Genomic DNA, 14217 nt, shown 5'->3' with positions numbered 1-14217 from the left:
CCTATGTGCTCACCAGGCTCCCAAGTCTGACCCACTCAGTTTTATGTATTACAGAAAGTGGCGCTTGAGCATAGATATGATGTTGGACGAGGGATTACGGAGATAGGCCTGTAGATATGAAATAATGTAGTAAGGCTTATATTGTACTGTTTATGCTTTTGATCTGTATGAACATGACATCCCAAGTCTTTTAATGAAATACATTTCTATGGAAATGAGTTTGATAAATCTTTATCATATTTTTGTTTTGGGGCAAATTCTGCAACACTTTCATTTAAAATGTAACTCTGATTTTTAAACAAAGCATAAACAAATCGGTCTTTTCTGGCCGTGATTTTGGGGATGTCACATTATATCAGTAATATATATATATATATATATATATATATATATATATATATACACACACACACACACACATATATTAAGCTTATGATTATATTTATATTTAAAAAAAATGTAGCATAGATGTATATAAAACTATATTTTGATTAACTCTAACGAATATCGTAAAATAAATTTATGGTATTATCAAGGCATAAAACATAAACAATTTTTATATAATATATATATTTTTTTAAAATAACAAACTAATACATTAATATTTAAATTACAAGACATTTATAGTTCTTAAATAATAATAAATATATTTAAAATAGTTGATGATGTTTCGGTGGGACCAATCTATTAGGAATATGAGTATTGTATTGATTTAGAGGTTTATTGCAAAGCTGGAGTGGCATATATGAAAGATTAGTTGGCATTGCACTCATCTGGATGACCTTATACGACTCTAATTCACATCTTATATCACTCCACCTCATCTTTTATACCATTCTGATATAAATGCTATATGCTTAAAATATCAAATTAAGATGAAATTCACCAAATCAACTAAAAACAAGATATGAATTGTTAACTGTTTATCAACGAAGGCTTCAAAATTTTATTTAAAAGAATCACAAATCAAGTTATCACTGATAAAGGTTGTGTTTTCAGATTAGGAATATGTGTAAGTAATCTCATTAGCTTTTACAAATGTATTCCATGGTTGAATGACAACGAAATGAAGATAACATATTACATTATTATAAAGATGTGAATGGATGCTTATAACATAAGAAACAAGCATCAAACTCATGGATTGTTACTTAAAGAGCGTTATCAGAAAGCCACCGGATCACCATGCTTAAACTTTCTTTGGGTTTGTATAATGCAGTTATGTGACCTCCTCCCTATAACAATAGAAAATTCAACCATCTCGGTCATATCAATAAATGTTTCTTTCCCTTATGAAAATTTCAAAAGAATTTACAAGTTTAATAAATAGTCAACTTCTTTTCAACTTCTCACCTTTATAGTAGCAAATGTTAAGTTGTAGTTTCGAGTTGAGTATTTCATGGTGTATCTACAACAAAATAAAATAACAACAGAGTTTTAGCATTTATTTTGATGATGGTAAATAAGAACATCCACAATGCATAATTTAATGGAAGAGTTGAATGATGTGGAATGTTATATCTGGTTTTCAGTAGATTTATATTCATCAACGCCACCATATCAGAGTTCAATAAATATGAAATTTAATGGCCACTAAACTTTTCAATAAGAAAAGAAACTTATCATTAATTAAATGTCATAATTTAGGTTTGTAATAAATGACTTTTATAAATATGTTGCACTGAACTTTTTAAAGTTTAATGCATTATAGGAAAAAGAAGATAGAGTTGATTGAAAATTATAACGATTATTTGGTAATCCATTAAACTCTATAAGTTTTAGTAGTCCATAGTAGATGTCCCAATGTTGCTCCTAATGAAAAAAACAACTAACCCGGCTACTTGTTTGTCGACAAACCACGGTCTCCAATCATCTGTAAGTATCAAATTTATTGATTCAATCCAGTTCAATGTACCCACATATGGAACAACCATGTCATGATCTCCACTGCCCAAACATTATCCAAGAAGTAATTAATGCATGTTTGCTTTCAAGATCTTCAAATACCACATGCATGCATAACATAACTAAGCAATGTTAATTTCTACCTGTATATAAGAGCTCGACAATTTTTATAGGTAAGTTGTTTATGATATGCAACACTACTGGGGACATTGTTCGTGTAAGATATAACTTCCTTTCCATAATCAAAAGTCAAGCTTTCATTACATGGCACCCACGTGATTTCATCAGATTCCTAGTGATCATGAGATTAGTGTAATATATTGACATACTACAATCAATATGAGCATTATAGAACTCATAGTGAACTTCAAACCTCACTAATACGGAGAGCCTTGCGTACATCTTTTCTATTAGCCCATATAGTGGATAAAGTTTTGTCTCCCTACGACAAGTACATATATAAGAAAATTGTAAAATGTATAAGGTTTCAGTAGTAATTAATCAAACTCTTAAGAGTATAATTTCATATTTTTCATTTCAAAAAAATACCATAATGTCCTTTGTAAATCATTGTCGTTTGAACTCAGATTCAAAATAACGTTAATACAAAAAACAAATTAAACATAATTGTGAATAATTGAGAAAAACAAAAATATTGTTATTTTAAATTGTAAATGACCGAATATAACTTTGAGGGTATGTTATATATATATATATATATATATATATATATATATATATATATATATATATATATATATATATATATATATATATATATATATATATATATAGGGAAAGGATCAAATGAGAACATATAAAAGGTTGAGAATGAAAGAGCATATATATTCATTTATGATTCCATGTATTTATTTGTGATTTAATGTATTCATTTGTGGAGAAATGATAATTTTTTACGCACAATCAAATTGAATATGTTTTTCCTCTTCAATTGAAATTAAAGGGGTAAAAATTTATCATTTCTCCACAAATTAATACATGGAATCACAAATGAATATACTTTGTTCTCGCGTTCTCAACCTTTTTGGTATTCTCATTTGATCCTTCTCCTATATATATATATACACACACACACACACAGAGAGAGAGAGAGACAGAGAGAGAAAGAGAGAGAGAGAGAGAGAGAGAGAGAGAGAGAGAGACATACACGACACCATTGTCTTTTAACTTGAGGTAACAACAACATATTCATAGCAGTCTTGTTAAGAGATGATAAGCTCCTCCTTAAGAGATGAGAATTTTTAAAGGTATTTGAAGTGTCACAAACGGGATCTAAGATGTACTGCTTGTTAATTCTTTTTATGCACTGCAGATCCATGATAAGATAACATTAAACTAAATACATTTTATGAAAATGTCACATTATATATCAACAAGTAATCTAAGTTGTAATCTAAATCATGGATGTAGGTTCAAAAACAATGCCAAAATATATTGGAAAAACGCATAACTCAACATCGAGCCATGGTGAAAACAATGATCAATTGCCATGATTACAAAGTTTCAGTCAATGTTGACCAAGTAATCGTGATAATAATAAGCACATGGAATTCCTAACGTTAGAAAAGGGATGTTGCTAGTTTTTATTATTTTTTGTTTTAGTTCATCTATTGAATAGTTTAGTTTTAGCTTCATAATAATCTATCGAAAAACCCTCTTGTACATTAGTGAAATCATTCAGCTGGTATCTTGTCATTCAATAAACACTAAGCATTTAGTTGCCTTTTTAGTTTGTTACTTCCTGTTTAATTGTCTTGATCACCAACATTTGGTATCAAAGCTTGAGGTTCTAATCAGTTTGTATGCGCAAAATCCTTCGATTCAACACCATGACAGTTGCACCTTCATCCAATCCGCTCAAAGACAGCCCATTCCCTCTCCAATGTGCGATGTTAACCTCGATAAATTACAATACATGGTCGATTTATATGGAATCCATCATGGATTCTCATGGGTTATGGGATGCAATCAATCCACCAACCGGTGTGGTTGTGGATGAGAAAAAGAGCAAGCAAGCTCGAGCCTTCATCTTCCAATCCATTCCAGAAGAGATGTTTACACAAGCAGACAAGAATAAGACTGCTAAAGAAGTGTGGTAATCTCTAAAGTTGTGGTAAGCGGGTGGAGAACGAGTCTAGAAAGCAAGGTTACGTGTATTAAAAAGTGAATTTGAATCACTTCAAATGAAAGATACAGAGACCATAGATGATTATGCATAGAAGATATCAACTATGATCTCAAAGTATGGGAGTGTAGGGACGACATTAGATGATGAGGAACTTATGAGAAAGTTGTTTGATACCATCCCTAAAAGATTCATAAAACTGGTGGCATTGATTAAACAAAGTTCATATATGGAATCCATGTCATTCGAAGAAGAAACTCGGCATCTAAAGGCATATGAAGATTGAATTCGACTCCGGAAGGCAAGAACACATGAAAATAATGCTTTGCTACTTGCCAAGACAGAAAGCTCCTCTACTCATCGAAGTCCTAGCATGTCAAAAACGATGGAGGGTCGAGGAAGAGGTGGAAGAAACAACAAATGTGGAAGAGGTGGCTCACGAGGACGAGGGTTGCCTCGTGGTAGAGGTGGGGAGGGGGGGGGGTAGGGTGGAGATTAACGATAAGAAATAGGTAGTTCCAATAGGAATCATCGTGACAAGAGTCACATGAAATGTTTTAAGTACCAAGAATTTGGTCACTTTGCTTCTAAATGCAAAGCAAAGAAGCAACAGAACCAGGAGGTGAATTTGGATGTAGATGAATATGGAACAAAACTGCTGTTAACTATATGTGAGGAAAGGAGTACATATATATCTCTTTTTAATGAAGAAAAGGTGTACATGATCCCGTTAAAAGAGAGTGATGATGACAACATGTGGTATTTAGACAACGGGGATAGTAACCATATGATTGTTTCCAAAGTTCTATTTACAGAGCTTGATGAAAAAAAATAATTAGGCAGGTACAATTTTGAGATGGTTTTAAGGTTCCTATCAAAGGAAAGAGTACACTACTTTTTTATTGCAAAAATGGCAACCAATTTTTCATTCCAGATGTGTATTGCATCCCAGCCATACATAGCAACATAATCAATCCACAAAAATGATTGAGGAAGGGTACGATATATGAAATAAGAAAGAATTCCTAAGAATGTATGATGAAGTAGGTTATTTAGTCATGAAGGTGTAAAGATAGAAGAATAAATTCTATAAAATAAGACTTACACCTAGGAAACCTATATGTATGACCATTAGTATAGATGATGAATCATGGTTGTGGTATGTACGTATGGGTCACACAAATTTTAGGATGCTTAAGGAAATAACACAAAAGGAGATGGTGAGAGGTATGCCCCTGTTATGTCACCCATCATAGGTATGTGAAGGTTATATGATAGCCAAACAAGCAGGTAAGAGTCTTACAGAAGCGGCCCAGTGGAGAGCTAAAGAACCACTCCAATTGTTACACACAGATCTTTGTGGACCCATTACATCTGCAACAAAGGGCAGTAATCAGTACTTCTTACTAATTGGTGATGAAAACTCGAGATACATTTGGGTGTATTTAATTAAGACTAAAGATGAAGTCTTTAGTATGTTCCAAAAATTCAAGCTACAGATCGAGAATGCGAGTAATTATAAAATCAAAATGCTAAGAGGTGAATTTAACTCTAATTAGTTCTTCGAGTTTTGTGAACAAGCTATAATAAGGCACCAATTGACAACACCACATACGCCACAGAAAAATTGCATTGTGGAACATCGTAATAGAACAATCTTGGAGATGACAAGATCAGTGCTTAAGGCCACGACAGTGCCAGATCAATTTTGGGGAGAGGTGGTGTGACATTTGGTGTATTGCTGAATAAAATTGGCACGAGGGCACTCAAAGATGTGACAGCGTATGAGGCATGGAAGGGCTCCAAGTCTTTGATTGAACACCTGAAGGTTTTTGGGCATGTGGGATTTTCCAATAAGCTGCGTGGTCTAACCAAGTTAAGTGATCGGAACGAAAGGATGGTTTATTTGGGAACGCAAGAAGGAACAAAGGGATATTGATTGTACAATCCAAGCAATCAGCGAATCCTAGTCGCAAGGGATGTAGTCTTTGTCGAGGCAAAATGTTGGGCCTGGAATGAAACCGCAATGGGGGGATCCCCTTACCACACCCTATTGGACCAATATTGTGGTCAATGTCATGACCCAATCGCAACCGGCCCAAGAAATCGAACAAACAGACGATATGAATGAAGATCATTCGACGTTGTTAAACAAAGACACTGACCTTGACTGTGTAATAGGTAATTCTTCGATTGAGGACATGTCGTTGTCAAACTCACCTGGAGTTCGCTCACGATCAACCCATCCAAGTCAAGATTCGAGAAATTATGATGCAAGTGCATCGATATCTTCATATGATGATACAACAACAAAGGGTTTTCGATTAATCAATGAAATTTATGAGAATATAACCAAATTAGATATGCAGAGATACGTGATCTGTATGAAAGAAACCAAAAGCTAATACTGGTAGATGATGAACATACGACGTTTGAAGAAGCACAAACTAAAAAGAATTGGAAGAATGCCTTGGAATCAGAACTAAAGTCAATTGAAAGGAAAAACCCCTAGACCTTAACCAGATTGCCACCAAATGATAAGGCAATAGGGTGAAAGTGGGAATTCAAATTGAAAAGATACGCAGTTGGAAACGTAATCAAACACAAGGCTCATTTAGTCACCAAATGGTATGTCCAAGAAAGGGGTATTGATTTTGAAGAAGCCTTTGCATCAGTCGCATGATTGGAAACCATTAGGTTGATTCTTGTTCTAGCAACAAAAGAAAACTGGCTTGTGCATCACTTAGATGTCAATTTGGTGTTTCTACATGGAGATCTCAATGAGGAGGTTTATGTGTCTCAACCAACTGGTTTTGTAGTCAAAGGAAAATAGAATATGGTCTATCATCTGTACAATGAACTTTACGGGTTGAGACAAGCACTAAGAACATGGAATGTGAAGTTGGATCAATCACTCAAAGGACTAGGTTTTACCAGATGTGCACAAGAACAAGCTATATATAAGGTACACAAACCCAATGTATTTCTCATCGTTGGTGTATATGTGGATAACCTTATAGTTATCGACTCAAGTGAAAGGGAATCCTAGAGTTCAAGAAGAAAATGAAATGAGTGTTTCACATGAGTGATTTGGGACTGCTATCCTACTATTTGATAATTGAGGTGTCTCAAGGGAAGGATGGAATAATGCTCACACACAAAAGGGATACACAGAAAAGATCTTAAAGGTATCAAGAATGGAAGATTGCAACAGTTCACAGTATCCAATGTTGCTTAAGCTTCAATTAACCAATGATAAAGATGGAGAACATGTGAATGCAACAATGTACATGAAACTTGTTGGGAGTCTGAGAGCATATCTAAACTATAACGTTGGAGTTGTAAGCATATATATGCAAGACTCCAAGCAAAGACACTATGTTGTCTTAAAACATATCATCAGATATGTAAAGGGGACAATTGAGTATGGATTGGTGTATCACAGGGGTGATGATAGTAAGCTTGTAGGCTATAGTGATAACAGTTATAACATTGATCGTGAATATGGGCTAGGAACCACTGGTGTAGCCTACTACTACCCAAGAAATTGAATAACATGGGCATCACAAAATAGCAGACTGTAGCTCTAATCTCAAGTGAAGCCAAATATATGGCTGCAACTGCAACTGCATGTCAAGGATTATGGCTAAGGAACCTATTCAGTAACATTGTTAGAAGGAAAGCACAAAGGGTGAAGCTATTGATAGACAATCAATATGTCATTGCCCTTATAAAGAACCATGTTTTTCATGGGAGGAGTAAGCATATAGACACAAAATATCACTTCATTCGTATGTGTGTTGAAAGTGAACAGATTCGGGTGGAGCATGTACTTGGGGATCAACAAAAGGTTGATGTGCTGACAAAAGCAATGCCACAGATAAAGTTTGTTGAAATGAGGGCGCTTATTGGTGGTCAAGATCTGAAGAAGAAGGTCAAGGAGGAGAAATGTTAGTTAATGTTGACCAAGTAATCAGGAGAATAGGAAGCACATGGAAGTCTTGAACGTTATAAAAGGGACGTTATTAGTTTTTCTCATTTTTAGTTTTAGTTCATCTATTTAAAAGTTTAGTATTATCTTCATAATAATCAGTTGAAAAAACCTCTTTTACATCGCTGAAATCATTCACCTGGTATTTCATCATTTCATCCAAAAGACAATAATGAGTTTTTTTGGCATTCATGTATATGTTGGTCCATCTTAAACCCACTCTTCGCTTATATACCTTATATACGATTTGAAGATCATGCATGCAAAGACTGTTTTTAGGATCTACATTCAAGAACTCTCCATGGCAATTTTCTTCAACTGACTGCAAAAATTGCAACTTAAGTATGCAAATAATGTAGATCTAACTCAATTATACTTATTTACCTCGTAGATCGGATCTGATAATAATGCCACACGATGAGCAAATGTAATTCTTGAATTATAGTCTCCACGCCTGTCTGTTAGTGGATTACCAAGCATATACCCCTAAATTGGAAAACATATACCAAATTTAATATACCAACAATTGTTCATTTTAGAATTGTATAAATGAATTAAAACAGGTTAGTAGATTAGTTGATTAGATTAATTGATTGATCAATTGTACTTTGATTTTGATTTGTGGCTCTTCTCCAACTTCATTACCTACAAAAAATGAAAACAAAGAAGCTTGAAACCTAAGTAGAAAGACTTTATTTAGTCAACCAAAGCTTAGTGTACTTGTAAGTATTTTAAAACTATAACACAAAAAAGTTGATTGCAATATTTTAATGTTTTCTTCAAAGCAAGACTTGAATTATTTAAGAATACCGTTGTATATTTCTTGAAGAACCATTGGCACCAATATACCATTATAGGAATCACCACCAAGATAAAATGGATTGTTCAGAAATTTAGGATGATCCACAAGCCACTGTTGATAGTCATAACAAGCAATGACTTTCATTTTAGTATCTAAAACTTATAAGCAACAACATAAAATTAACGATTGATAGTTATAGAAATGAGCATGTTTGTATGCATGGGTACTGAAAAAATGAACTATATATTTTCCTAGGAAAACAAGCTTGCCTTCTTTAGAAAATCGTAAACTTGCATTGTTGATAACGTATCGTTTGTTGTGTAAGCTTCAGGAGTTTTTGCATATGAGAATCCAGCCCCAGCAGGTTGATCAAGATATAATATGTTAGCCGCCTAAAATGTGAAAAACTTATTGTATCAATTAGAAGATCGTACTCATAATATTTGGCTTGTTTAACATTAAAAAAATCGTAAAACTCAAGATGAACAGTACTCCAACTTCCAAAAAAAACAAGAGATCTCCAATTCATAAAATTTTCTTATCATCTAATATTCAAGCCAATCATCGTCAAGTAATTGCAAAGTGAACGTTTTTTCAATCAAGTGGTGGCGTACTTTGGATTACATATTGTATATACAATAGTGACATAATGAACTTTGGATTTGAAAAGGGGGGGGGGGGGGGGGGGGGGTATATGATGTGTATAAAAGTTGAAGAACAGGATGCCAAATTTTATATTTTAGAAGATCCGTATGCAACATGCAAAAATATTATAAAACACCTTTATCCATCTATCAGGATTTATCTCGAGTATTGGCTTCTCCAAAGTGGAATTTGTTTTGTTGAATATAATCGGACCTGTACACATAAATACAAGTGCAGATAAATACAAGTACACAATGTTGGTGTAGATAATAAAAAGAATATCATATGTTCTATATAATAAATTTAAATATTAAGAAGAATATCATATGTTCTATATAATAGGGAATGATTATATAGAAAACAAAAAAAAAAAAAAAAAAAAAAAAAAAAACCCTAAAATCATAAAAAAATGCATAAACAATACTTAGAGATCACAAAAATATATATATATATATATATATATATATATATATATTTTGACTTTATATTCTTAAAAATTGCAGTTTTTTTATAAATTCACTGAAAAAAAATCAATTTTTTATTTTTTTATCTTATTTATTTATTATTTATTATTTTTTTTCAAAACAAATTTAATCGAATTTATATAAAAAGGTGCGGTTTTAAAGAATACAAAGTCAAAAAAAAAAATTGTGATCTTTAAGTACATTTTTTGTACAATATTTATGATTTTTAAAGTTTTTTGTTTTCTATAAACCTAAACCCTATATAATAAATTTAAATATTCTATGAAACCAAGAGCAACTTGTAACTTCTAACAACTCACGTATTTTGTCATAAACCTTTACGATATTGGATTATTAAGTTGAGAAAAGTGTATATGAACGTTATGTTTATAATTTACGATATTGGATTATTAAGTTGAGAAAAGTGTATGTGAATGTTATGTTTATAACCTCAAATTTTCGATAAATTACATATTACTCCTCAACTATATATAATGAAAATTTATTGATGGAGTCCAATTTTATCCTTATGGTTATGGATATGCAATCATGCATATTCATATATTCCCAAGTATTCTTTTTCTTCCTTTTATCATCAGACAGAAAATAAGAGAAAAAATGTTTGACTATTCCACCCGAAGTTTAAAAATGGCATCACCCTCTTTATATGAAAGTTCTTAGAAATACCTGTTTCAGACACAAGAGTTGTAAGACCAGAACAACCAGGCCCTCCCGTGAGCCAAAGCAATAGAGGGTCTTTTTCTGGGTTCCCTTCAGACTCAACAAAGTAGTAAAACCATTGCACGTCATCGGATTCTCCTACCCCGATGTATCTGAAACCAATTTGCTACCTTAAGACTTAATATATATATATATATATATATATATATATATATATATATATATATATATATATATATATATATATACTTTATTAAACAAATAATATAGTTGATAATTATGACAACAATAAACAAGCAACCATAGATTAAATAAATATAGTTGTATTACAAATAACACGGCCTACCCAGTTTCGAGTGTGAAAGGTAGATCACCAATAAAACCCGGCAGTGTCTTAACAATTGACCGAGATTCTATGACTCCCGAAGAAATTAGTAGAAGAAAGACACCAAAAAATACTAGATTGTTGATCTTCTTAACAATATTCTTAGGTTGTAGATGAACATATTGTGATTGTGGTTTCATGGTGTTTCTAAGAAAATAACTCTATGTATAGAGGTTCACAACTCAAAGATTTATATCACTCGTGAAGTGGGATAATCGACATCTTTATTATCATTATATATAATTACAGATTTTGTAGCAAAACTAAACAGTTGTAAACAAGAAAAACATTTTTTTTCATAAATGCTCACGTTTTTGTGTATTAAATTATACGAAGAAATCGGCTATAAGTGTTCATATTTTTTCATTTATAAAATTGGGTCACTTTTTGTGTGGGGTTGGAAATGATTTTTTTTTTTTTTTTTTTTATTTTGTAAAAAATAGACTACTTTTAGATTTGGTCGCTAGAAGGAGGGTGCTTTTAATTTGTTTTCTATAAGACTATAAGGTATGGGTAACTAAATATAATATCATTTTGGTGCCATATCACATACCACATTATCAATGGTGTTATAACACAAAGTGGGAAAATGAACAACATGTTGTATCTTGTTATGATACCAAATTTTTTTTCCATTTTATAATTTATTTTGATTTTTTTTTAAATTTAGACAAATATTTTTTAAATATAACATAATAAATAAAATATAATGTTTAAAAATTATAAATAACAATTAAAAAATTTTAAAGATTAAAATTAACATAAAGACTAAATCACACATAATATCCAAAAACAAAAAAAAATAACATCCAAATTCAAAAAAAAAAAAAAAAAAAAACAACACTATTCGTTATTGTTACCATAGAAGATATAATCCGCAAAGTCCTCTCGAAATTGTTTGTGTTTATTTGCATCTTGGATGTTAACAACGCGATGCAAATAATCTGTTGTTCCTAGTTGAAACTGAACGTGTCTGGGCTCCGTTGGGATATAGTGTGCAATATTTCGCCATTTATCTTCTATTACCAAGTTATGCATTATGATACATGCATACATGATATATCGTAGAGTTTCTAAATCCAATGGTCGTGCTGCATGTTCGACAATATGCCACTTCGCCTTCAGCACTCCAAAAGTACGTTCAACATCCTTACGTGCTCCTTCTTGTCTTCTCTTAAAAAATTTGTCTCGTTCTTCAACCGGGTGGCGAAATGCCTTCACAAATGTGGAATACTGAGGATATATTTCATCTGTAAGGTAATACCCATATTTGTATTCATTTCCATTCACCGTGAAAGGAGCATCTGGGGCTTTTCCATTCAAAAGATCGTCGAATATTGGCAACTGATCAAGAACGTTGACGTTGTTGTTGAAACCTGCAACCCCAAAAAATGCATGCCAAATCCATAAATCTTGAGAAGCGACAACCTCTAACACCAACGAAGGTGATCCGTGATGACCACTTGCGTATTGCCTTTTTCATGCTACCAGACAATTTTTCCATTTCCAGTGTGTTCAATCAATGCTTCTGCTCATTCCGAGAAACCCATGGCGTTCTTCATGCGCCGCATACAATTCTTACAAATCATGCAATGAAGGTTTCCGCAAATACACGTCTCCAAAAGTTTCAACAACACCCCTTGACAATGTATACAAACTCTCTCTTGCGGTTCTTTCGGACATTCTCATATAGTCGTCCATGGTGTCGGGTGACTCCCCCATAGCCATCAAACGAATGGCCGCAACATATTTTTGCAATGTTGTAAACCCTCGTCTACCTTTAGCATCATATCTTAATTAAAAAAATTTGTACCTAAACATAAATTAAATATAGTTTAAAAATATATTGCATATGTTGTAAAATTAAAGAAACATGTAGTACATTTTTATTTATTTTGTATAAAAGTATAGTAAACAAACGATACCGACTTTCTAAGGAGTTGGTGATACGTAAGAACACATCCCTACTCAAACGAAATCTTATTTTGAAGTCTTTCTCCCCGTATACACAACTATCCGCAAAGTAATCGCGATATAGATGTTCGTGTCTTTCCTAGCGATTTTCGTTTAACATCGCACGTCTTGTTAGTAGCGGGGTTGAGTCTGGTTGTAGCAGGTCAGTAGCGTAATAATGATACATCATCCTAAAGAAAATATCGTCATCTGAATCATTGGACGAGTCGAAAGGATCCATATTTTTTTTTACGATAATTGAAAGTATGTAGAGGGGAGAAGAGAAAGTGTTTAAATTTTTTTATAAAATAGTAGGTATTTATAGGGTAAATTGTTTTTTAATAGTTATTTTTTTAAAAACCGTTGCAATTAAAACGTTTGCAAACGGTCAAATTTCCTTTGTTTCATCCAATCGTGACGCCAACGAGATCCGATCTCAACGAGTTGCAACGAGCAGGGGGTGGTGTTCCCCCATTAAGACACCGTCGTCATACGCCACATCACCGGCGTTACATCTCATTTGGCCCATACCGATCGCTCTAAATAACATATTTTTATGGCAGTCACCGATAACTAATTCATATACCCTCATAAGTTACAACTTTGGTCCTTCACCATATATCTTGGTCCTTCACCATATATCTCATGTTTTGTCCATATCTATAATTGAAAACATAGAATTTAATTTTATTGTATATTACACATAATTTAGTTTATTGAATATATATATATATATATATATATATATATATATATATATATATATATATATATATATATATATAAAGTAAATTACATCATTCGTCCATCGTTTTTATATCAAAATGCACGTTTAGTTCCTATTTTTAAAAATTAACTTAAATCATCTTTGAGTTTGTTTTTCTTGCACGTTTATTTTTCTATTACTTATTTAACATTTCTTGTACATTTATTATGTGTCAAAACACGTTTATATATATATATATATATATATATATATATATATATATATATATATATATATATATATATATATATATATATATATATATATATGGTTATACGCAAAACAAAAAAAAACCTTAAAAATCCTAAAAATGCATAAAAAATACTTAGAGATCACAAATCTTTTTGTTTGACTTTATATTCCATAATTTTGCAGTTTTTTTTATAAATTCGCTAAAAAAAATTAAAAATATATTTTTTTTTAATTTTCAGTGAAATTGCATAAAAAGCTGTGAATTTTTGGAATATAATGTCAAAAAA

At 32.1% G+C, this 14217-nt stretch overlaps 1 protein-coding gene across 2 annotated transcripts; it reads right to left on the bottom strand.

The window, feature by feature from the left end:
* Positions 1–978: 978 nt before the first annotated feature.
* On the bottom strand, positions 979–11223 carry LOC145028361 (serine carboxypeptidase-like 17). Of its 2 annotated transcripts, XM_078977035.1 has the most exons (14): positions 10981–11223; positions 10641–10786; positions 9626–9702; positions 9114–9236; positions 8853–8955; positions 8650–8687; positions 8427–8528; positions 8278–8364; positions 3074–3232; positions 2279–2347; positions 2049–2197; positions 1834–1947; positions 1354–1408; positions 979–1235 (listed from the first exon to the last, which is right to left on the bottom strand). In XM_078977035.1, the coding sequence occupies exons 1-14, from the start codon at positions 11157–11159 to the stop codon at positions 1152–1154; spliced, it is 1485 nt and encodes a 494-aa protein (XP_078833161.1). In that variant the 5' UTR covers positions 11160–11223; the 3' UTR covers positions 979–1151. The 2 variants fall into 2 exon arrangements, with proteins under 2 accessions (XP_078833161.1, XP_078833162.1); XM_078977036.1 differs by lacking the exon at positions 8278–8364.
* Between the last annotated feature and the right edge of the window lie 2994 nt (positions 11224–14217).

This window comes from Lactuca saligna, chromosome 2, assembly GCF_052625555.1.
Source record: "Lactuca saligna cultivar CGN05327 chromosome 2, ASM5262555v1, whole genome shotgun sequence".
Lineage (NCBI taxonomy): Eukaryota > Viridiplantae > Streptophyta > Magnoliopsida > Asterales > Asteraceae > Lactuca > Lactuca saligna.
The sequence above is the reverse complement of the archived record's forward strand: the minus strand, read 5'-3'. Positions and strand labels throughout refer to the sequence as shown.

Bases quoted from the DNA above. Each gene is read 5' to 3' on its own strand.
- LOC145028361 (XM_078977035.1), bottom strand. From the start codon at position 11,159: ATGAAACCACAATCACAATATGTTCATCTACAACCTAAGAATATTGTT. The intron at 1,948-2,048 runs GTAGAAATTAAC...ATGTTTGGGCAG, and splicing joins TGTCGAGCTCTTATATACAG to TGGAGATCATGACATGGTTG. The intron at 1,236-1,353 runs GTGAGAAGTTGA...CTATTGTTATAG, and splicing joins TAACATTTGCTACTATAAAG to GGAGGAGGTCACATAACTGC.